The sequence below is a fragment of the Heterodontus francisci genome, chromosome 31, assembly GCF_036365525.1.
Source record: "Heterodontus francisci isolate sHetFra1 chromosome 31, sHetFra1.hap1, whole genome shotgun sequence".
Taxonomy (NCBI): Eukaryota; Metazoa; Chordata; class Chondrichthyes; order Heterodontiformes; family Heterodontidae; genus Heterodontus; species Heterodontus francisci.
The window spans coordinates 56014327-56039327 of NC_090401.1; the positions used below are offsets into that span (position 1 = coordinate 56014327).

Below are 25001 nucleotides of genomic sequence, written 5' to 3' on the forward strand. Positions count from 1 at the left end.
TGCGGGCCTCTGACCCTGGTTTGAGCCTGATGGTGGGGTCCTGAAGCGCGGGCAAAAACTGATGGAATATTGGATAAAGCTGCAGCTTAAGTCACGGGAAGTTGACTGCACTCCTATTATAACTACCACTTTTCATATGTCGTACATGTGGCTGTTGGGTTTCTGTTTGTGTCGAAGAAACAAATTATATTGTGCAATGGGATCTAGCAATCTATTAAAATTCCTGAAATCCACCGTATTGAAAAGAATTGGAGTTATTCAGTCACCTTGAAGCAGTGGCCTTCATCTGCAGAGCTTTCTCAGGACATATATTTCAGTTCTTGAAACAACAACATAAAATGCTGGCAACATTCAGCCAGTCAGTGTCTACAGAGAGTGTCTGGATCCTTTGTCAGAAGCTATGATTTTTAATCAGATGTCTGTTGTTTGGGAGCTGTGTCAGCTTTACTGAAAATGCTGGAAATACTCAGCAGGTCTGGCCACATCTGTGGAGAGAAAAAGAGAGTTAACGTTTCAGATTGATAACCTTTCATCAGAATTGGAGAAAGTTAGATATGTAACAGATTTTAAGCAAGTACAGAGGCAGAGCAAGGTTTGGTGTTGAAAGGGAATGTCTGTGGTATGGTGGAGAGCAGTGGTTAAATGACAAAAGTGATGATGGTGCAAGGCAAAAAGGAAGATGGTAATGGGGACAAGTAAGCAAACAAAAGATGGGTCTGGAGGCAGTGTAAATGGCAACTGCAGATTCATTACCAATAGCTGCAGTATGAAAAATTGGGAACAGTGGTTATGAGCTTTACTGAAGTCGCTCAACAGCTTTTCGAAGCATTGTAAATTTGCATATACAGAGAAAGAGAATTTTCCTCTCATAATCTCTCTTAATTTGGTGAATCATAGAACAGTGCAGCACAGAATGAGGCCATTCGTCCTATTGAGTCTGTACTGGCTCTTTCAAATCAAGTGTGTTGACACAATCATGCAGGATCAGCAAATGGTTAACAAAACAGTGAGTACAGGAAACGACGATTCCAGCGAGGTCTTTATTGCCTGCTTCCAATTCCTACCCTCCTGCATAGAGCTCCTTTCCCAGCCGCATGAAGCAGCTGTGTCCGTACCTTGTCAACTGTCTTTTGATTAATGGGAGGGTCACTGTGCATCCCTGTGAGAAATGAAAACATTGCGGCAAATGGATATAAAACAAGAGCCTTGTAGTAAATCCCAGTGAGAAACACCTGTCACAGAACCTCCAGACAAGAAACTAGAGCCAACATCAGTGATTGCTTGTGGGAGATTGCGATTGCTGCAGAAAATCAACAGCTGACTTTAGACTGTTAGATAAACTATAGCATTGTGATGAATTACTGTCAGGAGCGGCAGGATGGGGTAGTCAAGCCATCTTGATAAGTGAATGTGCTAAACAATCATCATAGAGGATGGTAGCATTAAGCTATCACGAGCTATTGTGAGAGATGAGAGTTTTGTGAGCAATACAAGATGATGTCATCGTATTATGGGCTGAATTTTTCCAGCTTGCCGCCAATCTCAGCAGCAAGCTTCAAAAATAGCGATGCACGTGCGCGAGAATTACTCCGGGAGCCGCCGCAATATTTAGCCCGGTGGCTCATTTAAATGGCCGGGACGGACTGCACCCCACCACCCCCATAATGATATGGAGGGGGCGGGCGCTCCGCCCCAGCAGCGGCGTCTAGCACCACTGCGCAGGCACTGCCACCATTTTTAAAGAGCTTCAAGCCCTTCAATTTCATTAAAAAATGTTAAATATGTGTACATTTTAATATAAAAGTAAAACATTTAATGAACGTTTCAATACTCTCTCCCATCCCCCCCTCAATGACGAAACAAATTATTAATTGCCCTCCCCCCCCCACAAAAAAACCTAGCTTGCGATCCCGACCTTGCCCCCTCCCAAAGTTTACAAACTTTGAACCTTACCCCTTCCCATCACCCCCTATAATCAATCAAAAAGGTTTCACCATGCTCCCCCATGAAAACTTACCTCCTCCTTGCCGCCACTGGTAGTATGGGACGGGGACTTCCTGGCGTCGAGGCCCATGGTGGGCCTCTCCCGGAGGCATTTGACGGGCCCCCCCCCCCACCATGACCCCTGACGTCGGGAGGCTGGTAAAATCCAACTGTCACTGGCAGAAACCAGTAGGAGGCATTGCAGGGCCTGGTGGTCTCATTGCAAATTGAGCATTATGCTGTGTTATTGTAGAGAGAGAATGCTACACATTTCATGGACCATCGTTACATGAAACAAGAGGATCACAAGCGCCTGAGCGAATTGGAGCAATCACTCCAACCAGAAAGGATCCCATTAAAATTAATGGCATTCTTGTAGGTTTCTGTACGAAGACACTAAGGGAAAATGAAGAGTACTTTAATGCCATTATGAATATAAAATGAATAATGAGTACAGAAAATGATTCAAAATGAGTGTGTATCTACCTTGGGGGCTTCAGCAGAGTCATTACTTTCACATGAATTATTTGAACATGGCACAGTGATCACAAAGATAAGCCAAGACTTGTTGAGTTTTTCCAATAATTCAACCTCCAATGCCATCATAGTGTGGCTTATGCTCTACTATAATATGCCATTGTATTGTGGGTACATTGAAACAATGCTTACATTATCAGTGTTCATTTCTTGAGTAATGAATTTAATAGGAGTAAAAATAACACTGACCATAAAATGAAACTGCTTTATTAACACAGTTTATTTAACCACATATTCAACTAGTTTGCTTGTAAAATACACTTTTTTAAATGCCTGCTTAGCTCAGTTCTGCTGCAGGATGTTAACTTCAGTCAGCTAGTAGCACTCTTGCCTCTGCTCGGAGACTGTGGATTGAAGCCCTGTTGGACTGCAGCACATAAAAGGTTATCACGTAAACACAGTGCTCAGCATTTTGAGGGTGCTGTCTTATAGGACAAAACATTACAATGAGGCTCTGTCTGCCGCTTCAGGTGAACTTTTAAAAGAAGAGTAGAGCCTTCTTCTAATGTCCTGGACAACATTCCTCCCTCCTGGCTGATGAAATAAGCTGATGAATATTTTTACCTCGTTGCTATTAGATCTTCTGTCGCACGAGTCACACACACCGGAAGTGTGATGATACAACCGTGGACTAACTCTGAAGAGTTATGAAAAACTGACCTTGTCCTTTAAAAAAATGAGCCTTTATTTTAAAAAGTGAACAATGGTCCAAAATGGCCACCGAAGAAAAAGGGATTGGCCTTTTGTGTATTCAAATTGTCTGACAAAGACAAAGGAAATATCTTCAAAGCTAAGAGGTGTCAATTGCATTCCATCCTAAAAACATTCCAGAATTGAATGTCATCTTCTGAAACAAAGAAGGTATGAAGAAGCCATGTCCTGGGACTTGTGTGATCAACATGGGGAAGAGATGAAAACATCTCCTACCAGGAGGTGAGAGGTGACACAGTTTTAACTAAAAAAAAAGACAGCCAGAGAGAGAGAGAAGCAACATTCTAGCAGCTTGTGTTCCAGCAAGCCAGAAGGCAGGTATCCTGTTGCAGAATCCTACATTGACATGATACAGCAGTGAGAGCTGGAAGTGACCCAGCATCTTCCACTGAACCTTCAATCAAGAGAGAAATCTACCATCATCTCAGGCCTGCACCCATTGAGGACTTGATTTCCAAGAGAATTCAACAGATTTAGCATGACCTTCCGCCACCACCACTAAAATTCACCTTCCTTTTTTCCTTCTCTATCAGTCTCTTTAGTGTGTGTGTGTGTGTGAGTGGATGCAGTTAAGATAATTTCGGGATAAGGCGTATTGATCAATAAACAATTGATTTTCTGTTTTTAAAAAACCTCCAAGAAAACCTGTCACTGTCTGTTTATTTGAAAAATAAAACCCCAAAGGGCTAAACCCTAATAAAAAAACACTTGCTGTTGTCAGGTGGGGAGTTGAACAGTGGGAACCTCCCACATTGCATCACGTGGCTGTAACACACTACTGACAGTAAGTAGTGGAGGATATGCTATGCTGAAAGAATGGGGGTATTTTACCACACATTGCAAATTGCATTATTCTACTGCTAATGTGCAGCAATGTAGACTGGTTTGATGCTTTCAAGCTACATGGTCTAATTGTTAGTAACTTTTATTAGGGAAATTACAGGCTAATTCTTCATAGGAACATCCTACAGTCAATTAGAGGGTAATTGTTTTCCACATAAGATTAGCAGGTGTTGGCTTTCCTCAAGGATAGAAAAATCAGCAGCAAATGACTTTCTTTCTCTAAATTTCTATTTATTAAAGTTTTTGTAGATCTGTCACAAAGTCTGAAATGTGATGCAGGTGTGCTGGATGCAAGACTTTTTAAACAGACTGGCAGATCTTCTGTGACATTACAGTGAGTTTGGAAGGGTATATTGGCCTTCAAAGGGGTACAGTGCAGATTCACCAGAATAAAATCGGGGTTTAAAGGGTTTAATTATGAGGACAGGTTGCATAAACTTGGCTTGTATTCCCTGGAGTTCACACGGGTGAGGGGTGATCTAATTGAGGTGTTTAAAATGATAAATAGATTAAATCGGGGTGACACAGAGTGTGGAATTTTTATTTAAATGAGAGGGCGGGAACAGAAGTGGGCGGTCACTTAAACCTGCCCCTCGGGTCAGCGTGCCAATTTCCTGATGTGAAACTGACAAGGTCAAAGTTTAAAAGGCTCTGAGGAGAATAGGAAGAATCAAATCGCCCGTAATGAATAAGTGGCCAGTTAAAGTTGTAAACGAGCTTGTTGTCAGCTCGTTGAGGACCAGTTTGGAATTTTCTATGCAAGGCACAGGATCCACGTAGGATCTCAACCATGACAGGGAGGAGGAGGTGCTAACACAGTGGGGAGCGAGTCACATTGGTGTGAGAGCAGCAAGAGGCACCACTGAAAAGGGAAGGCTCAGCGAAAACCGTCATTCACCGGCAACCAGTTGTACAGAGTCAAGAGAATTATTTGTCATATCTCTTCACTTTGGACAAGGGCATTTTCAGTGGGGGTTGGGGGGAGGTAGGGGCAGCTTTGCCGGGTGTGAGGGGCCTGTGGGCAGGGCCTTCTGCATACACGCCTCATAGGTTCATGATTGGGGAGTTCAGGAAGAAGTCACATTCAATTGTAAGGAAGGAAAGACACAACAGGAAATGGGATTAAGCGACTTTGAAATAGGATCAACTAGCAATGAGGAGGCACATCTGCAGAAGCAGGGACTGACCCCTGGGCAACAAGGGTGCAGGGGTGAAGAACGAGAGGCAGAAAGACAATGGAGGCGAAACCCTCAGCCGAGGGTCTACCGCCAAAGATCTACCTGGACATGTCAGAGCGTCAGTGCCGCAGAAGGCTGCACCTGTCCAGGCAGATAGTTTCCGAATTGTGTGCCCTCGTTGAGGGTCATCTGAGGGCTCGCAGGAACCGTCGTCATGGCCTTCCTGTGGCAGTTAAAGTCACAGTGACCTTGCACTTTTTTGCAACCGGTTCCTTCCAAGGAGTGGCAGCAGATATTGATGGCATCTCGCAGGCAGCAGCACATCATTGCATTATGGAGGTAACGGGTAAAGGGTCTTGGATATTACCGAGCAGCTACAAAGTATTTTGGAGGGTGAGGGTGCACAGCCGGAGGTCGTGGTCCACGTTGGTACCAATGACATAAGTAGAAAGAGGGATGAGGTCCTGCAAAAAGAATTTAGGGAGCTAGGTAGCAGATTAAAAAGTAGGACCTCAAGGGTTGTAATCTCTGGGTTTCTTCTGGTGCCACGGGCTAGTGAGTATATGAATAGGAGGTTAGAGCAGATGAATGCATGGTTGGGGAGATGGTGCAGGAGGGAGGGCTTTAGTTTTCTGGATCACTAGGCCTGTTTCAGGCAAAGGTGGGATCTGTATAAGATTCAGGGTGCACCTGAACCAGAACGGGACTAGCATCCTTGCTGGGAGGTTTGCTCGTGCAGTTGGGGGGGGTTTAAACTAATTTGGCAGGGGGATGGGATACAGGGTGGAAGCACAGTAGGGGGTGTTGTACAATCAAATATAAATGACAAGCTAAGTCTGTCTGGAGGGCAGAGTAAATATAGACCTGTTAAGGCTCAAGCAAATAATGCAAGGCTGGATTGTATTTATTTTAATGCAAGGAGTCTTACTAGTAAGGCAGATGAATTGAGGGCATTGATTAACACATGGGAATATGATATTATTGCTATCACTGAGACATGGTTGAGGGAAGGGCAGGACTGGCAGCTTAATATCCCAGCGTATAGAATCCTCAGACATGATAGGGAGGGGGGTAAAAGAGGAAGTGGCAATGCACTGTTGATTAAAGAGTCAATTACTGCAGTAAAGAGGGATGATATCTCAGAAGATTCCTCTAATGAGGCCATATGAATAGAACTTAAAAACAAAAAGGGGGCTATCGCTTGGCTGGGAATGTACTACAGGCCTCCAAACAGTCAGGCAGTGATAGAGGAGCAGATATATAGGCAAATCTCAGAGAGGTGCAAAAATAATAGGGTAATAATAGTAGGTGATTTCAACTTCCCCTATATTAGAGGGGATAGTCTTAGTGCAAAAAGCTTAAAGGGGGCAGAATTCTTCAAGTGCATTCATGAGAGCTTTTTGAGCCAGCACGTAGAGAGTCCTACAAGAGGAGGAGCAGTACTGGACTTAATCCTAGGGAATGAAGCCGCACAAGTGGTAGAAGTGTCAGTGGGGGAGCATTTCGGGAATAGTGACCATAACTCTGTAAGATTTAAGGTTGTTGTGGAAAAGGACATAGATGGACTGGAAATAAGAGTACTGAATTGGAGGAAGGCAGATTTCAATATGATAAAACTGGATCTGGCCAAAGTGAACTGGGAGCAGCTTCTTATAGGAAAGTCTACATCAGACCAGTGGGAGTCATTTAGAAGGGAAATTGTGAGGGTTCAGGTCCAGCATGTTCCCGTAAAGGTGAAGAGTAGGTCCAATGAGTCCAGGGAACCCTGGATGTCAAGGGATATAGAGGATTGGATAACGGAAAAAAGGAGGCGTATAGAAGATTCAGTGTGCTGAAAACAGCGGAGGCCCAAGAGTATAGAAAGTGTAGGGGAGTACTTAAAAAAGTAATTAGGAGAGCGAAGTGGGGGACATGAATAATCACTGGCAGACAAGATAAAGGAAAATCCCAAGGCGTTTTATTAGTATGTTAGGAGCAAGAGGATAACCAGGGAAAAAGTGGGGCCCATTAGGGATCAAAGAAGCAATGTGTGTGTGGAACTGGAGGTTTTGAATACTACTTTTCACTATGGAGAGGGATGATGTAGGTGTAGTGATCAGGGAGGGGGATTGTGATATACTTGATCAAATTAGCATTGAAAAGGAGGAAGTATTAGCGGACTTAAAGGTGGATAAATCCCCAGGCCCAGATGAGATGTATCCCAGGCTGTTATGTGAGGCAAGGAAGGCGATAGCGGGGGCTCTGACACAAATTTTCAGATCCTCTCTGGCCACAGGAGAGGTGCCAGAAGACTGGAGGACAGCAAATGTGGTATCATTATTCAAGAAGGGTAGCAGGGATAAACCAGGTAATTATAGGCCTGTGAGTCTAATGTCAGTGGTAGGGAAATTATTGGAAAAAATTCTGAGAGACAGGATTAATCTCCACTTGGAGAGGCAGGGATTGATCAGGGATAGTCAGCATGGCTTTGTCAGGGGGAGATCGTGTCTAACAAATTTGATTGAATATTTCGAGGAGGTGACTAGATGTGTAGATAAGGGTAAAGCAGTTGATGTAGTCTACATGGACTTCAGTAAGGCTTTTGATAAGGTCCCGCATGAGAGATTGGTTAAGGGAGTCAGAGCCCATGGGATCCAGGGTAATTTGGCAAATTGGATTCAAAATTGGCTTAGTAGAAGGAGGCAGAGGGTGATGGTAGAGGGTTGTTTTTGCGAATGGAGGCCTGTGACCAGTGGGGTACCGCAGGGATCGGTGCTGGGACCCTTACTGTTTGTAGTGTACATTACTGATTTAGACGTGAATATAGGAGGTATGATCAGTAAGTTTGCAGATGACACAAAAATTGGTGGTGTCGTAAACAGTGAGGAGGAACACCTTAGATTACAGGATGATGTAGATGGGCTGGTAAGATGGGCGGAGCTGTGGCAAATGGAATTTAATCCTGAGAAGTGTGAGGTGATGCACTTTGGGAGGACTAACAAGGCAAGAGAATATACAATGTATGGTAGGACCCTAGGAAGTACAGAGGGTCAGAGGGACCTTGAGGTGCTTGTCCATAGATCACTGAAGGCAGCAGCACAGGTAGATAAGGTGGTTAGGAAGGCATATGGGATACTTGCCATTATTAGCTGAGGCATAGAATATAAGAGCAGGGAAGTTATGATGGAGCTGTATAAAACGCTGGTTAGGCCACAGCTGGAGTACTGTGTACAGTTCTGGTCGCCAAGCTATAGGAAGGATGTGATTGCAATGGAGAGGGTGCAGAGGAGATTCACCAGGTGTTGCTTGGGCTGGAGCATTTCAGCTTTGAAGAGAGACTGGATAGGCTGGGTTTGTTTTCCTTGGAGCGGAGAAGGCTGTGGGGGGACATGATTGAGGTATACAAAATTATGAGGGGCATTGATAGGATAGATAGGAAGAAACGTTTTCCCTTAGCAGAGAGGTCAATAACTAGGGGGCATAGATTTAAGGTAAGGGGCAGGAGGTTTAGAGAGGATTTGAGGAAAAAAAATTTCACCCAGAGGTTGGTTGGAATCTGGAATACACTGTCTGAAGGGGTGGTAGAGTCAGGAACACTCACAACATTTAAGAAGTATTTAGATGAGCACTTGAAACGCCATAGCATACAAGGCTACGGGCCAAGTGCGGGGAAATGGGATAAGTTTTGGACGGGTGCTTGATGGTCGGCGCAGGTGCGTTGGGCCGAAGGGCCTGTTTCTGTGCTGTAAAACTCTATGACTCTGTGACCTCCAAAGGCTGCTGCACCGGCATCACTATGGGGTCAACTTCTGTCACAGGGCATAACTCTACAGATGCTTCTTCTGTCAGAGGTGCCTTGGAGGCAGATGGTGATGGAGCCCTTTGAGGGGTGGCCACCTCATCACCATTTGCTGCTTCCTCAGCCCTTCATGACGACCTTGATCGTTAAAGGAAACCACAAGCTGGGGCGCAGCTGGCATCCACTCCATGCTTCTTTGTGCCGTTTGCACCATTGACCAATGCTACAGACTGCAGCGTGCATCCTGTGTATGTCGGTGTGCTGTCCGACATCTGGTCTTACTGATGCCACATATGACTCTTCAAGAGGGTGGCCACCCTCTCAATGGAGAAGCCCATGCGCTCAAGACACTGTGACATTATGGAGCATATGAGCTGGATGGACTCCTCCATTCTCATCCCATGATCCCGCAGTGCCTCCAGTAACTCTGACATGTGCGCACATCTCACGCTGGTTCTCCAGGTCGAGCAGCCTGTTTCATGACTCCCTAGGCTCTGCATCTCCACCCTGCTGAGCTGGGCTGTGCTTGTCCTCCATTCTCTGATGGGGGCTGCCCACGGCCAACTCTGTCTCCCCCTGCTCTGAAGTGATGCGCTAATAACGCGCGAGCACCCTCCGAGGTGCGAGTGTCTGCAAGAAAGATGTGATGATGCAGGTTCGATGTGTCTTCCTCCTCTGACGCCTCCAGAACATGTTAGTAGTCTGTCAACTCCTCCCCATCTGCAGCAGGCCCTGTGGGAGACATAAGCGAAGGTGATCATGAGAAATCAGCACAATCAACAGATGCCTCTGCTGCTTAAAATAATAAGATGACCGCTTACACATTGACAGCTCATTGCCCGGGGAAGATTGCCAAACAACCTCTGAATCTGGGGATGTTGAGATCTTTTCACCCTGTCTATATTGGACTCCTGTTTCTCTGTCTTCAACGTCCCGGTGGCTTGCCACTCTGGCCAGATCAAAGGCCAGCACCTCAAAATGTGTTAATGACGCTAGATGGGGAACCCAACCGTCCAAACGCGCCCTCTCGCTCTCCCTGGCGTTGTTCTTCTGATTGGCCTGTGAGGTGAAGAAAGATGCCATTAGGACAAGGCCTCTCTCCCTCACTAATTGCAGCTCTTCATTTGCATAAGATGTTGCAATCTTCACTGTAGCCTACTGTCCAATAGCGCTTGGGTTATGAACCAAGCTTATGAGTCAGCAATGATGCCATGTATACGTCTCTCCTATGGAGAACTCTCTATCTGCTCTCAGAATACCCCTATCTTTTGCATTCTGCTGACTGCTCACCAGAAGACATGCCATCTGGGTCTATCTTTGGACTCATCTTGCCAGACCCAAGCAGGTCATTGAAGCGTTTCCTGCACTGCACCCAGTTCCTCCTCACCACTCCTCTGCTGCTGACCTCATGAGCGATCTCCAGCCGTGTCTTCTTGGTCTGCCTTGCAGGCTTTCTTGTGCCATTGGCAGGGAAAAGGATGTTTTTAAGTGATGTCCCACCCTTCCTGAGAACCTCAAGTGAGGCCTCAGAAAAACAGGGGGCTGCTCCTTCCATTATTGGGACAACCACAAACCACAGCAAAGGCTGCCACTCGCCCTTTACATCAGGCCAGCTGCGTCCTGTGTCCCGCCTCCTTTCCGTGCCCTTCGCCGTTAATTGGATGGCAAACATGGCTCTGAGCCAATTAAGTTGATTTTCAATTAAAATAGTAAGGCATGCATGCTGCCGACGCAGTGTGGGGTCGGGACCTGGAAATTAATGCAACGTCAGGGTCCCGATCCCGGAATTGAAGTTCTGCGCAGAAAAATTATTTCCTCTGAAGGGGGAATCCAGAAAAAGAGGGCTTAATATTGAAATTAGAATTTGGTCATTCAGGACAGAAATCAGGAGGTGACTCAACAATAAGCATTTATATAACTGCTTCAACATAGTAAAACATCACAAGGCACATTGCAGGCATATTATGAAACTAAATTTGACACCAAGTCATATAAGAGATAGTCGGACAGCTGATTAAATGTTTGGTCGAGAGGTGGGATTTAAAAGGCGTTTTAAAGGAGTGGAGGTTTAAGGAGGGAATTCCAGAACCTGGGGTCTAGGCACAAAGGTGGGGCAATGGAAATTAGGGATGGGAAAGAGACCAGAATTGGAGGATGGCAGGGATCCCTTCACACAAAAAGTTTGGAAATCTGTAACTCTGTGGATACTGGGTCAAATAAAATTTTCAAGACTGAGTTTGATAGATTTGTACGTGCATCAAGGAATAAGCAACAAGGACGAATAAAAGGAGTTGAGTTACAGATCTGCTATGATCTAGCTGAAATGAGAAACAGGCTTGAGGGGCTGAACGGCCTACTCCTGTTTCTATGTTCTTGGAGAATACAGTGATATTTATGATGTAAAAAGAAGTGAGATGCTACAAAAATTACACACAATATTGTTATGAAAGTGCTTCCATTTTTAAATTTTTTTGAGGACTCGTGTTTGAATATTGTGGAGATGGATTCATTTGGGACTGAATAGATTCCATAAATGCTGGACTTCGTTTGTTTTTAAAAAACAAAATCACCGGAAGGACTTGGGGAACTTTGTTTTAAAACAAACCCTTCCTGGATATCACATGTCTTAAGCTAAATAAACAGCAAGAGCCTTGGTGACTAGGAGAGTTGTTTACAGAGCATATTTATGGTGGTCAAGAGTTGGTTTCATTTTGGATATTATTTTGAGTCAGTTGGGGGTCAGCCTGCTAAGAGAGAAGCAACCAGCTCATGCTTTTTTCAGCCTCTCTGAGAAACCCTGAAAATCTAGTGTGATTGCTGAAACCCCTGATGCCACATTTCTCCTGGAAAGCTTGCCAGACTAATCCTCGATATGCTGAAGAGAACTGCTCCAAAAGATCCCAGTGACAGCCATCTAAACGCATTTGAGACACCAGAATAAAGGAACAACTGATATCATTCCATATCTTCTCCTTTTCCTTTAAGAATTAACAAGTATTTGGCCAAAGTATTTTTTTTGTCTTTTTTTGTAAAGAGATCTCTACAGAGAAATCTTTATTTTTTTCTTTTTGTGTGTTGGGCTAATTTAAAAGGGAACTTTTATATTTCAATCTGTGTGTTAATGCTTTGCATCTTTACTGAAGAAGTCTTGTTTTATAATAAATTAATAATTTTGTTCATTAAAGAAACCTGGTTGGTGGATTTTATTCTGAAATAAAAATAGAGTATATAATTGGCCATGTGGGTAACTGGGTAAACATTAAAATATATGTTGTAACCTGTGGAAAATTGCAACTAGAGAAAGACAGTGCACTCCTCCCGCCTCAATTGTAACAATATGGAAAACTTTTAATACTTTATTAGTTGATTTCCTGTGGCATTGCACAGTGGGCTGAAATTTGAGGAGCCAGTGGGTCTCCCAGCACTGGGCCAAAAAGGCAGGGGGAATTCCACCTTGGCCATTTGGAGCCACACCCTCGGTCAATTCTACGGCACCAGCCCAATTAACAGCCCAGCACCAGGATCCATGTCCCTTTAAAGACGGGGATCCCCACCTCCAAAAGCTGCCAGCCAATCAGAGGGCCAGAAGCTCAGTAGTATTTGCAGCATGACTGGGGGTGGTGGCCACTGCCAGTACTGCACCAGGCCTTAGCCTCAGGCTCAGTGCTGGAACCTTGGACCTGAGATAAGGGAGGTGGGGTCTCTGGGGTTGGCCGAGCAGGCCCTGACAATGGGGGGGGGGGGGGGGGGAGGATTGGGCATTGAGTACAGGATGAGGGGGTCCAGGTGGTGGGTTGTTTCCTGATGGGGGCCCTCCATGGACCACAGGTTGCCCACAGAGGAAGGCCCCCCAAACCCACAGGGAGGTTGCCTCGTTTTACTGGGCAACCTCCCACATGGTGGAGCCCCCCTCCCCCCCACCGCCGACCACCCTCGGCCCCTAGATTCATGGGGGAAGAGGCCCTTAAGTGACTGTTAATAGGCCTGTTAAAGGCCTCAATTGGCATCTGGGCAGGAAGGCCGTGCGGTGTGAAGGGAAGGTGATGGGCTCTCCGCCCCTGCCTCCTGTCACAATTCTATGGGCTCCCTCACCTCCTAGCCCATCTCTGGGGTCCCATAAAGTTCAGACCAGAGTGTTAAAGCCATGTCTTAAAATAAAGCTGGGTTAAAGGTGGAGATATTTATTCCAAGGCATGTCGATGTAATTCAGTCTCCATTTTAAAGCCATACATTCCATTCTTATTTGTATATAATAATGCTTTGCAAAATGAGAAGCAGAAAGGTAGAACTGGTTGAAGCAAGACAGGTTGTTTAGATAGGAAATGTAGAATTAATGGCTTACAGTGCCACCACCGGAAAGAGGTTGCAAGTACAGTGTGACTCGTTTACATAGCCAGTTACCATTATAAATGCAAGTGTAGGAATTTATGATGGGAACAAATTGACACAAATGTGTAACAAAAAATACACAGGAATATTTTTAACATATTATTGATATGTAAGCAGATCTCCTGTGCTGTTACTCCTGCTGAGTTAGTGGATTTCAGCCTGAGCCATTAAAGAAGTATTAAGTATGATCAAGTTTTCAATCGTTCAGCAAAGCTGAAGCAGAACGTTGAGTTATGTCAGTTTTTTTGTACCTAATTTTTGCAATCAATTTGTATGTCTGAGAGAAGATTGCTTTACATAATTGTAAATAAAATGCAGCTTTAGCCTTAACCTCTTTCAGTTGAGAACATAAAATTTCATTTGCATTTCTGCAATCTAAAGCAATGCAATTTTATCACAGTTTTCCTTGGGGTTATAGAACAAGAATCTTCATACAACAAATATAACGTTGTATTTTTGCATGATTTGTCCATAACGGTGAGAATTCATAGACCTTGCTTGCAGCTGATTAAGGACGTATGAAAGAGCATTAATTTGCCATGATGCAGAAACTAAGGCGATTTTGGCTCCAAGCCTCATGTGCTGTCAACAGCCTGCAGGGAAACAAGAACTGCTCACGTTGGGAAATGAGAGAATGCACTGGCAGTATAGATTTTTTTCTATCCCTTGAAAGGCTGACCTTTATATATTTGTATGTTCATTTTTCTGTCATTTAGAAAGGGAATCCATAAATGTTTCTAATTCATGTGCTGTATAGTCACTTTCTCAATGTTTTAAAAATACTATGATCTAACCAATTTTAAATGATGGCAAGCTAATATTTTAAATTATATTTTGTTTAATTGCTGTGCCTGTTCTATTATTCCAACTAATAATGCAATGCAGCTGATTGGTCCAAAATATCAGTTATTTATATGGGAAGAAGATTATGGCCTTAACCATTAGTACATTAGTAATGCAGATTTTTGTATTATTCCTATTCAGGTACGCAGAAATGACAAAAAGGTGCTTCCATTAGTGTGTTGTGAATGCAAGTACTAGTGTTTTTTAAATATTTTTTCTTCTGATTATCTTCTCTCCTTGCTGCTGAGGTAAGGTTCCATGGGTAGTGTCAGCACTCCACTACCTTGCCTAGTGAGTTGCGGAGTCTGGGGCTGGGGGGCATAGTCTTAATATTCGAGCCAGATCTTTCAGGAGTGAGATTAGGAAGCACTTTTACACACAAAGGCTGGTAGAAGTTTGGAACTCTTCCGCAAACAGCAATTGATGTTCAATCAATTGTTAATTTTAATAGTGAGATTGTTAGATTTTATTAGTCAAAGGTAATAAGAGATATGGAGCAAAGGAAGGTATATGGTATGAGGGTGCAGATCAACCACGATCTCCTTGAATGGTGGAACAGGCTCGAGGGGCTGAATGTCCTCCTCCGGTTCCTATGTTCCAATGCCCAATCTCCATATGTAAGTGCAGACTGCAAGGACATCATAGTCAAGAATGTCCTCAAAAAACATCCAGCAAAACCCTGGTCTGCAATCAGTAGTGGGAACCCAAGCTGATTTTTGCACCATCAGTTTTAAAGAAATAGCCAGCAGAGTTTATACCTAGAGTTAAATATTAAGATACTAGTCAGGTTTCCCATCCTATTTTATTTCGTCACTTGATATCTCATCTTAATATACTGTTGAATGTGTGAATTTATAGGAATTGAGAAAAGCTACTTGTTCCACTAGACTAGCTGCATAGAAAAAGAAATGAGAATGGGTGACTGAGTGATGGCCTATTTTAATTAAGAAAATGAATAATGATTCTCAGGCTGCACCAATCTACAAGTGAATTGAATTGGTGAACTGTTGTAAAAAAGGCTAGTGCGGACAAACTCAGACTTGCGCAGTTCATTTCCCTTAGTGGCATTGTGATTCTTGCCAATCTGGTCCAATATGGGTTTAGTCTTTGAGCTGGATAACCTTTTTTAGGAATCTGAAGGTTGAAAATAACATTACATCTTCCCTTGTGTGTGCACTGTCCTTTTTCACTGCTCAAAATGGGAGAACTAAAATGCAGGCACAATCTCTTCCCAAGTGAATATTTCACAAAAAGTGATTTTTTGTTTTAAAGGTGACAATGCATTTGAATTAAAATATAAAAATATAAACATTTGAGGGACAGCTGAGCACAATCATTGTAAAATATGGCAAAAAGAAGCAAACATGCAAACCAAGCAAGAACATGGATTGAATTAGGAAACTGTCAGCTCAAACTCCCACTTGAAAATTCCGGGCTTTATTATCCTTCCCCTGAGGTTTAAGAATATATTTGGATCACTTTTTTTATGATCAAGCACCACAAACATATAAACAATAGCGGACAGGAAAAGACCCTCTGGTTCATCCAGCCTGTCTCATACAAGATATCACAACATATGCGGAGCAGGCTCGACAGGCTGAATGGCCTACTTCTGCACCTAATTTATATGGTAATGTCGTATATAACACTCTGCATCCCACCCAATGTGATCTCCTAGGGGAGAAGGAAAACCAGAATAAAAAGTCAGGCCAATTTGGGAGGAAAAAAATCTGGGACATTCCTGTCCGACACCCCCTATCACACCACCCCCCCCTCCCATTCCGAGATCACTCTAGCCCTGATAAGTCATTACAGTACCTAACTTTTGTAAGAGGTGATCTCCACCCCAGCCAGAAACAGGTCCAGCTCTCACTTCAAGAAATTCAGCAAATCGGCTTCCACGGCACGAGCCAACAGCCTACCCTTAATCTTCTGTCCAATCTATATAACTGGAGGCAGCAGCATGTCTTAATTTTTATTTTTTAAAAACTCTTTATCTTTGCTTTGGAAATGTGGTTTGACAATATCGTGGTGCATCACTTTTGTGGAAATTACAGTGCATTGCTGATAATGCATTAATATTGGCACAATTTTTCAAATGGTCATATGGTCCATTCATTACTTCCAGAAAAGAAATTCCGATAGTTTGGGCCCTGCTTTAATATTTTAGCAAGGGTGACCAAGCTCGAGACTTTGTATAAATTATAGGGCTCTTTAAAAGCGAATTCCTTTATAAATAGGCTCTCAAGCACTAAAACCTTTTGGAAGTAAGTCTCAAGCGTATTGTGCAATTCAGCGATGCCACGCTTACTGTGACAGTTACTCCATCTGCAATCCAATAAAACCATCAGCAAGTTCTCAAATGGAATCAGTGCAACCATCATCATGGGGTGCAGGACAGGTGGTGCAGGTTTCGGTGCAATGCAATTGCACCTGATGAGCTGAGATAGGATTCTGGAGACTGATGTTTAGCCACCATTTCGTTTCTGGTTCGCAAGAGGTGGGTAGACTGGAAGAAAGCTCTTAAATTATTCTTTACCTAGATTGGAGAATAGCACGAAAGAATTTTACATGATGTAAGATGGAATATTATCTGTGTAACGTCTCCCCCAACCAATGCTGATTACAGTAGTATAAACCCCTCTGTAAGAGTTCCACTAATGTTACACAGTTGATATAATTATTGGCCAGTTGATGGAGTGACTTGACTGGGAATGAGACTAATTGGAGAGCTCTTTCAAAAAGCCCCCATAGGCATGATGGGCCAAATGGCCACTTTCTATGCTGTATTGTTCTATGATTTTAACTTTAAGGGTTAACCAATTAGCTATTTATCATGTATACTGACCATTTTTTTTATAACAAATTTATACTGTCATCTCCAGGTGTAGTTAGGATCTTCTTTGGCCTCCTTGTCTCGAGAGACAATGGGTAAGCGCCTAGAGGTGGTCAGTGGTTTGTGAAGCAGTACCTGGAGTGGCTATAAAGGCCAATTCTAGAGTGACAGACTCTTCCACAGATGCTGCAGATAAAATTGGTTGTCGGGGCTGTTACACAGTTGGCTCTCTCCTTGCACTTCTGTCTTGTTTCCTGCCAACTGCTAGGTCTCTTCGAATCGCCACACTTTAGCCCCGCCTTTATGGCTGTCCACCAGCTCTGGCGATCACTGGCAACTGACTCCCACGACTTGTGATCAATGTCACAGGACTTCATGTCGCGTTTGCAGAGGTCTTTAAAGCGGAGACATGGACGGCCGGTGGGTCTGATACCAGTGGCGAGCTCTCTGTACAATGTGTCCTTGGGGATCCTGCCATCTTCCATGCGGGTCACATGGCCAAGCCATCTCAAGCGCCACTGGCTCAGTAGGGTGTATATGCTGGGGATGTTGGCCGCCTCGAGGACTTCTGCGTTGGAGATACGGTCCTGTCACCTGATGCCAAGGATTCTCCGGAGGCAGCGAAGATGGAATGAGTTGAGACGTCACTCTTGGCTGACATACGTTGTCCAGGCCTCACTGCCATACACAGGCTTGAAACTATGGATACCAATATTCTGTAGGGAAAAGCGTGCTTAAGCAAACACAATTTAATTTTGTGTGATATACTGCTTGTGTAATACACTGAATATATCATCTCTATTAACATCATTATCTCATCTTGCTCAAAATGCTCTTCCCAGGCACATTTTAAGTTTGGAAGGGCAAAATTACGCATTGTATGGGGTGTTTTTCAAAGTCCAAGTAGACGATATCTGAACATTTTTTGATGAAACTCTAGTTACAGCACTGTAGAATTATTAATCAAACTTGCAGCTGCCACTGAGAGTGTGATATCCATGTGTTGAGAAATGGCATCTATCTAAGGCCACTTTAAAAGCAGGTTAGACCGTATTGAAGCTGTTTGTGTAAAAATACCTAACCTTTTTCTTTGGAAGTTTTCTACATTACAACAGTGATTACACTTTAAAAAAAAACCTTTTTGGCCGTGAAGCATTTCATATCATCCTGAGGTCATGAAAGGTGCTATATAAATGCAAGTCTTTCTTTCTCTTTAGGATCATCAAGAAAGTTACTTTTGCTCTTGTTCCTTCAACAGGTTGTAGGACCTCAAGTGGCTGGCGCATTTAAAGAGAGACATATAAAACCAACAGCATTTCGAAAGTTTTATGAAAGGGGTGACTTTCCTGTTGCCATGGAACATGACACAAAAGGAAATCGAATAGCCTGGAAGGTTTGTGTGATTTTAACTTATACAACATTCAAGGAGCATCACCTGACAGGAACAAATTTAGCTCATCAATTATTTTGATTGAGCATTTTAGCAAATGGCACTGTAAACACACCCATGAGGCAGCTTTGTCCCATTCTAATGATTAAATTATGTGCTTCGTGAGATGACAAGGCCAGAAGTGCTTTTTGAAAAGCATTTTTACCCAGCCATCTATTTCCATTTTTATGAGGATTTGCAAGACTCAGCTTTTCTAACCAGTCTATCATTGATAACTGATCTGCCTCAGACTTAGTTCATTGTCGTAACTTCATCCTGTATTGCAGGCCATATCTTTGAATGCAACCTTTAATTAGCTAAATAGCTGGGTCATAATTGTGTACCGTCTGTAATCAAGCGTGGAATGTAAATTAAGCTCGGACCAATATTACAACTCTTTACTTCCTATGCAGGATTGCTAATGTAATCAGTGTCAGACACGTTCCTGTCACTGACTGACCTCTAGCTTGAAATCATTGCATCTCCTCCATTTTCCCTCGTGAAAGGTTAATTGGTTTAGAAATGAATCGATTAGTTCTAGTCTCTAATGCTGTTATTCAGCTTTTACAAAAAATGGTGTACAGAAATCCCTTTTATTAATCCGATTCAGTTTATTTTCTCTCAACAATTTATATCTAAGTGTCATGACAAGGGACTATGTTGGAGCATTTTTAAACTGGTTAGGAAATTAGAGATTTCATTACTGAGAAAGCTTTTAGGGAAACAGGCTGTTTCCATGTCTCGGAATGATCAGAAAGTAACAAAGCAATAAATCTTAAAGTGGACAGTGTATTTTTTTAGAAGCAATAATAAATGATAGCTGGCTTGATCAAATTTTTCATAAAATAGATGAAGATAATAAATTCAAATTTGAATAATTGTATTTCAGGATATCAATATTTATAATTTGTTCAAAAATATTTCATTCAAAATATACAGTTGAATAATACAAGTAATAATAATAATGAAAACTTCTATTTATATAGCATCTTTAACATACTAAAAAGCCCCAAGGCAGTTTACAGGAACATTGTAAAGCAGGATTTAACGCTAAGCCACATAAGGTGACATATAACCATAGAACCATAGAAAACGTACAGCACAGAAGGAAGCCATTCAGCCCATCGTGTCCACGCCGACTGAACAAACTAGCCGCCCAAACTAATCCCACCTTCCAGCGCCTGGTCCATAGCCGTGCAGGTTACAGCACTTCAGGTACATGTCCAGGTACCTTTTAAAAGAGTTGAGGGTCTCTGCCTCCACCACCATTCCTGGCAGCGAATTCCAGACACCCACCACCCTCTGGGTGAAAAAGTTTCCCCTCATGTCCCCCCTAACACCTCTATCAAGTCACCCCTTAGCCTCTGCAGTTCCAGGGAAAACAACCCTAGCCTATACAATCTTTCCTCATAGCTGCAACCTTCAAGCCCTGGCAACATTCTTGTAAATCTCCTCTGTACTCTCTCCACAGCAATTATGTCCTTTCTGTAATGTGGTGACCAGAACTGTACGCAATGCTCCAGCTGTGGCCGAACCAGCATTTTATACAGTTCCAGCATTACATCCCTGCTTTTGAACTCTATACCTCAGCCAATAAAGGAAAGCAATCGATATGCCTTCTTCACCACTCTATCTACCTGTCCTCCCACCTTCAGGGACCTGTGGACATGCACTCCAAGGTCTCTCACTTCTTCTACCCCTTTCAATATCCTCCCATTTATTCTGTATTCTCTCACTTTATTTGCCCTCCCCAAATGCAATACCTCACACTTCTCTGGATTGAATTCCATTTGCCACTTTTCCGCCCACTCAACCAAACCATTGATATCATTCCGGAGTCTACGACTATCCTCTTCACTATTAACTACAAGGCCAATTTTTGTGTCATCAGCAAATTTCCCAGTCATGCCTCCCACATTTAAGTCCAAATCATTAATATATACCACAAATAGCAAGGCCCCCAGCACTGAGCCCTGTGGAACGCCACTGGAAACCACTTTCCATTCGCAAAAACATCCGTCGAATACTACCCTTTGTTTCCTGTCCCTGAGCCAATTCTGGATCCAACCTGTCACATTCCCCTGTATCCCATGGGCTTTCATTTTACTGACCAGTCTGCCATGCGGGACCTTGTCAAATGCCTTACTAAAATCTATTGAGACCACATCCACTATACTACCCTCATCAATCCTCCTTGTTACTTCCTCAAAAAAACTCAATTAAATTAGTAAAGCATGATAACATTGCTAAAGCAAGCAGTAAAGTTATTATAGAGTGAAATAAAAATCCAAGCACTATTCCTGTCTTTACCTTTTGTCCCCAGTTAAACTGTCTTTTAAAAAGGTTGCACTGATGTTTCTTAAGTAGTTTAGCTTGGGTAGATATGATAAACATAATGAGAGAGGAAGTGCTTGAGGGTCTGACATCCCTGAAAGTGGATAAATCGCCCTAACAAATCCATGCTGACTATCCCTGATTAATCCGTGCCTTTCTAAGTGACAGTTTATCCTTTCCCTCAGAATAGATTTTAACAATTTACCCACCACTGAGGTCAGACTGACTGGTCTATAATTACCTGGCTTATCCCTTGCACCCTTTTGAAACAATGGTACAACATTCTCAGACCTCCAATCATCTGGTACTTCGCCTGTATCTAGTGAGGATTTGAAGATGATCCTCAGCGTATTCACTATTTCCTCCCTGGCTTCCTTTAACAACCTGGGATGCAATCAATCCGGTCCTGGCGATTTATCCACTTAAAGGGATGTCAGACCTACAAGCACTTCCTCTCTCATTATGCATATCATATCTACCCGAGCTAAACTACCTAGGAAACATCTGTATATATGTGGAATTATGACTGTTCAAGCACCAGCTATGCTCAGAGAGCTTCAGGGAATGGATCCAAGCCAGGGGAGGAGAATGCAGAAATTTATTCATTCAGACCTTCATGCCGTCCTTGAGGAAAAACCCCTGGGCCTGGGTGCCATCGAGCCACCAGAAATGTAACACATGCTACCTGGACGGAGGTTGCACTGAGACTAATCGAAGAATCTTGACAGGGATGGACTGTGTAGGTGGCAGGGACCATGGAGTTTCTGTCGGGAAACTCATGCTATAGAGTTTTGAATCCACAGCATGCCTAGGTTTAATTTGGCAGGTCCCCTGCCTGGAAGTCAGCCTGATTAAACCTTAAAAAGGTTGCACAGATGTTTCTGAGGTAGTTTAGCTGTGTACACCTGTTTTACACCAATGTCTACACTGTTGGGAACATAAATGAGCAGGCCCAGGAAACACAAGTGTATCTCCACCAATAGGCCACTGGCTGGTGCAAATATTTTTTTGAAAAGGGTCAACAGTGGTGTAACTCACTTTGCAGAAATTCTAGGCCATGCTAACCACCAGCCATTTGACCATATGGCAAGTACTAAGGTTATGGAAGCTATTAAAGCTCAAATTAACCCCTGGTATTTTCTGGCCTAATTAACGAGTGCCAAGTCTGATAGGACACTCAACCAGAACATCTCTGCTGTGGTATCCAAGTTTGCCTTACCTCTAAATGGTTTCAGCCAAGACTGACTACTCAGGATCACCCTCCAGATCCAGCCACACTACCTCTTACAATAGCTGCCGACTGCAGTCAAGGTGGACTTTCCACTGAGCTTCCTGTTAGCTGGCGAGGCTCTGAAATTCTGATGCTCTCATTTGCCACTCGCAAAATGCAAAAACCTTAATTACCTTCCCGTCGCCTTCAAGCGAGGCCTCCTCCTGTCACCCCGGCCATCTCTGGGTATATCCCCAGGCGGCGCAAAAATTGAGCTTCCATTCCGATGACTTTCGCTGCCATTTTCCCGCCCCTCCCGTCTCCCAGCCAGTCTCCAATGGGCTGGCAAAATCCTGGCCAATGTCTCAGATATTCATTCTGCATTCCAATACCATAATGCTTAATCAATAGCTGATTTAAGAATATCACAATTATTCTTATTTTCCATAATCCATTAAGAAATTACAGTGCAGACAGAAGCTTGTACAAAACAGGGTATACTATTCTCAGTAAAAAAAAAGATTTTAGAGAGCTGAGGCTTTATGCTCTAGAAAATCATTGACTTTGAGGATGCTTGTTTGCAATCTTCAAAATAATGAAAGGATTGCTTTTGATCCATGTGGATAAACCATTTAAGTTACATATGTTAAGGAGCACAAGAAGACATGCCTAAGTTACATAAGCATAGGAACTAGGTTGGATATTGGGAGCAATTTGTTCTTGCAGAGTGACCTATGGAACAAGTTGCCAGTATATGCAATTTGCAGTATAGGGGAGGCATTGGCACAGTGGTAATATCACTAGATTAGTAATCCAGTGCCCAGCTCATGTTCTGGGGACACGGGTTTGAAACCCACCACGGTAGATGGTGAGATTTTAGTTCAATTAATAATTCTGGAATTAAAAGCTAGTGTAATGGTGACCATGAAACCATTGTGGATTTTTGTAAAAACCCATCTGGTTCACTAATGTCCTTTAGGGAAGGAAATCTGCCATCCTTATCTGGTCTGACCGACGTGTGGCTCCAGACCCACAGCAATGTGGTTGACTCTTAAAAAAAATGCCCTCTGAAATGGCCTAGCAAGCCACTCAGTTCAAGAGCAATTGGGGATGGGCAATAAATGCTGGCTTTGCCAGCGACGCCCACATCCCACAAATGAATAAAAAGTGCTCTAAGTATTTAGAAAGTAGCCTGATGCCCAATGTAACTACATTTGGAGATTAGGTTATAATGGAGGAAATGTCTTGCAATTACTGTTGTTTCCACAAACTTGCTTGATCACTTTCAAGGGCAGAGAGGAATTTCCAAGATTGCTTTCCTTGCCTTTCCCAGGAAATTGCAGAGCTGGTATCTATACGTGCGTGTGTGCATGACCAGATATTTTTGAATGATGATCAGTGATCTGTCTCAAAACCAAATCTTTCTCAGCCTCGGCAAGGGGCGCCCTGTTTCTAATCTATATGCGTTACCTTGCCTTTGCTCGCTTTAAATTGTATTTGCCATATTTTGGCCTAGCTTTATAATTGGTCCATGTGTCTCAGAAGATGGCCAGTTTTCTTTCTACTCATTGCCTGGCCACAGAGTTTTGTATCATCAGTAAATTTAATATTATAATTGCAAACGGGACGAGTTAAATAATCTCAAAACTACTAAGCCACTTGAATGTTTGAACTATAGTCACCAGCCTCTACTTCTTTGGTACAATAGTTTTTATGGAGTTCTGAACAATATCTAGCAAAGTATCACTTGTTTCTTCCTTAAATTACCTTGTTGCACATGGCTTACAATCGTAAATCACAGTCACTCTAAAGCAGATCCATGTGGAAATTTACTGGTTATTCTTTTTCTAAGTAGACTATTTTCCATGTAGGACAACGACTGAATGACACTCATCCTTTATCTTGTTATACTTTCAAAGAATTCCAGTAGGTTTCTACCACATGACCTGCTTGTAAAACCTACTGCCAGGGCCTATCGAGACCTGTATTCTTTTAATGTTCATTTATAGCATCCAGTAGCATGCCTTTAAGAAGTTTTACATTAACATAGAAACATAGAAAATAGGAGCAAAGTAGACCATTCGGCCCTTCGAACCTGCTGCACCATTCATTATGATCATGGCTGATCATCCAACTCAGTAACCTGTTCCCGCTTTCGCCCCATACCCTTTGATCCCTTTAGACCCAAGAGCTATATCTAACTCCTTCTTGAAAACATACAATGTTTTGGCCTCAACTGCTTTCAGTGGTAACGAATTCCACAGGCTCACCACTCTCTGGGTAAAGAAATTTCTCCTCATCTCAGTCCTGAAAGGTTTACCCTGTATCCTTAGACTATGACCCCTGGTTCTGGACTCCCCCACCATCGGGAACATCCTTCCTGCATCTACCCTGTCAAGTCCTGTTAGAATTTTATAGGTTTCTATGAGATCCCCCTCACTCTTCTGAACTCCAGCGAATATAAGCCCAACCAACCCAATCTCTCCTCATACATCAGACCCGCCATCCCAGGAATCAGTCTGGTAAACCTTCGCTGCACTCCCTCTATAGCAAGAACATCCTTCCTCAGATAAGGAGACCAAAACTGTATACAATATTCCAGGTGTGGTCTCACCAAGGCCCTGTATAATTGCAGCAAGACATCCCTGCTCCTGTACTCAAAATCCTCTCGCTATGAAGGCCAACATACCATTTGCCTTTTTTACCGCCTGTTGCACCTGCATGCTTATCTTCAGCGACTGGTGTACGAGAATACCCAGGTCTCGTTGCATATTCCCCTCTGTCATTTAATAGCCGTTCAGATAATAGTCTGCCTTCCTGTTTTTGCCAACAAAGTGGATAACCTCACATTTATCCACATTATACTGCATCTGCCATGCATTAGCCCACTCACTCAACTTGTCCAAATCACCCTGAAGCCTCTCTGCATC

General features: G+C 43.2%; 1 protein-coding gene across 1 annotated transcript in view; it reads left to right on the forward strand.

The window, feature by feature from the left end:
- The window catches only part of LOC137347294 (parkin coregulated gene protein homolog), a 273893-nt gene that overhangs the window by 55362 nt on the left and 193530 nt on the right, over nt 1-25001 (forward strand). Inside the window, exon 2 of the mRNA XM_068011681.1 lies at nt 18357-18491. Coding sequence (XP_067867782.1) covers nt 18357-18491 — 135 coding nt within the window. The remainder of the gene's footprint in view (nt 1-18356; nt 18492-25001) is intronic.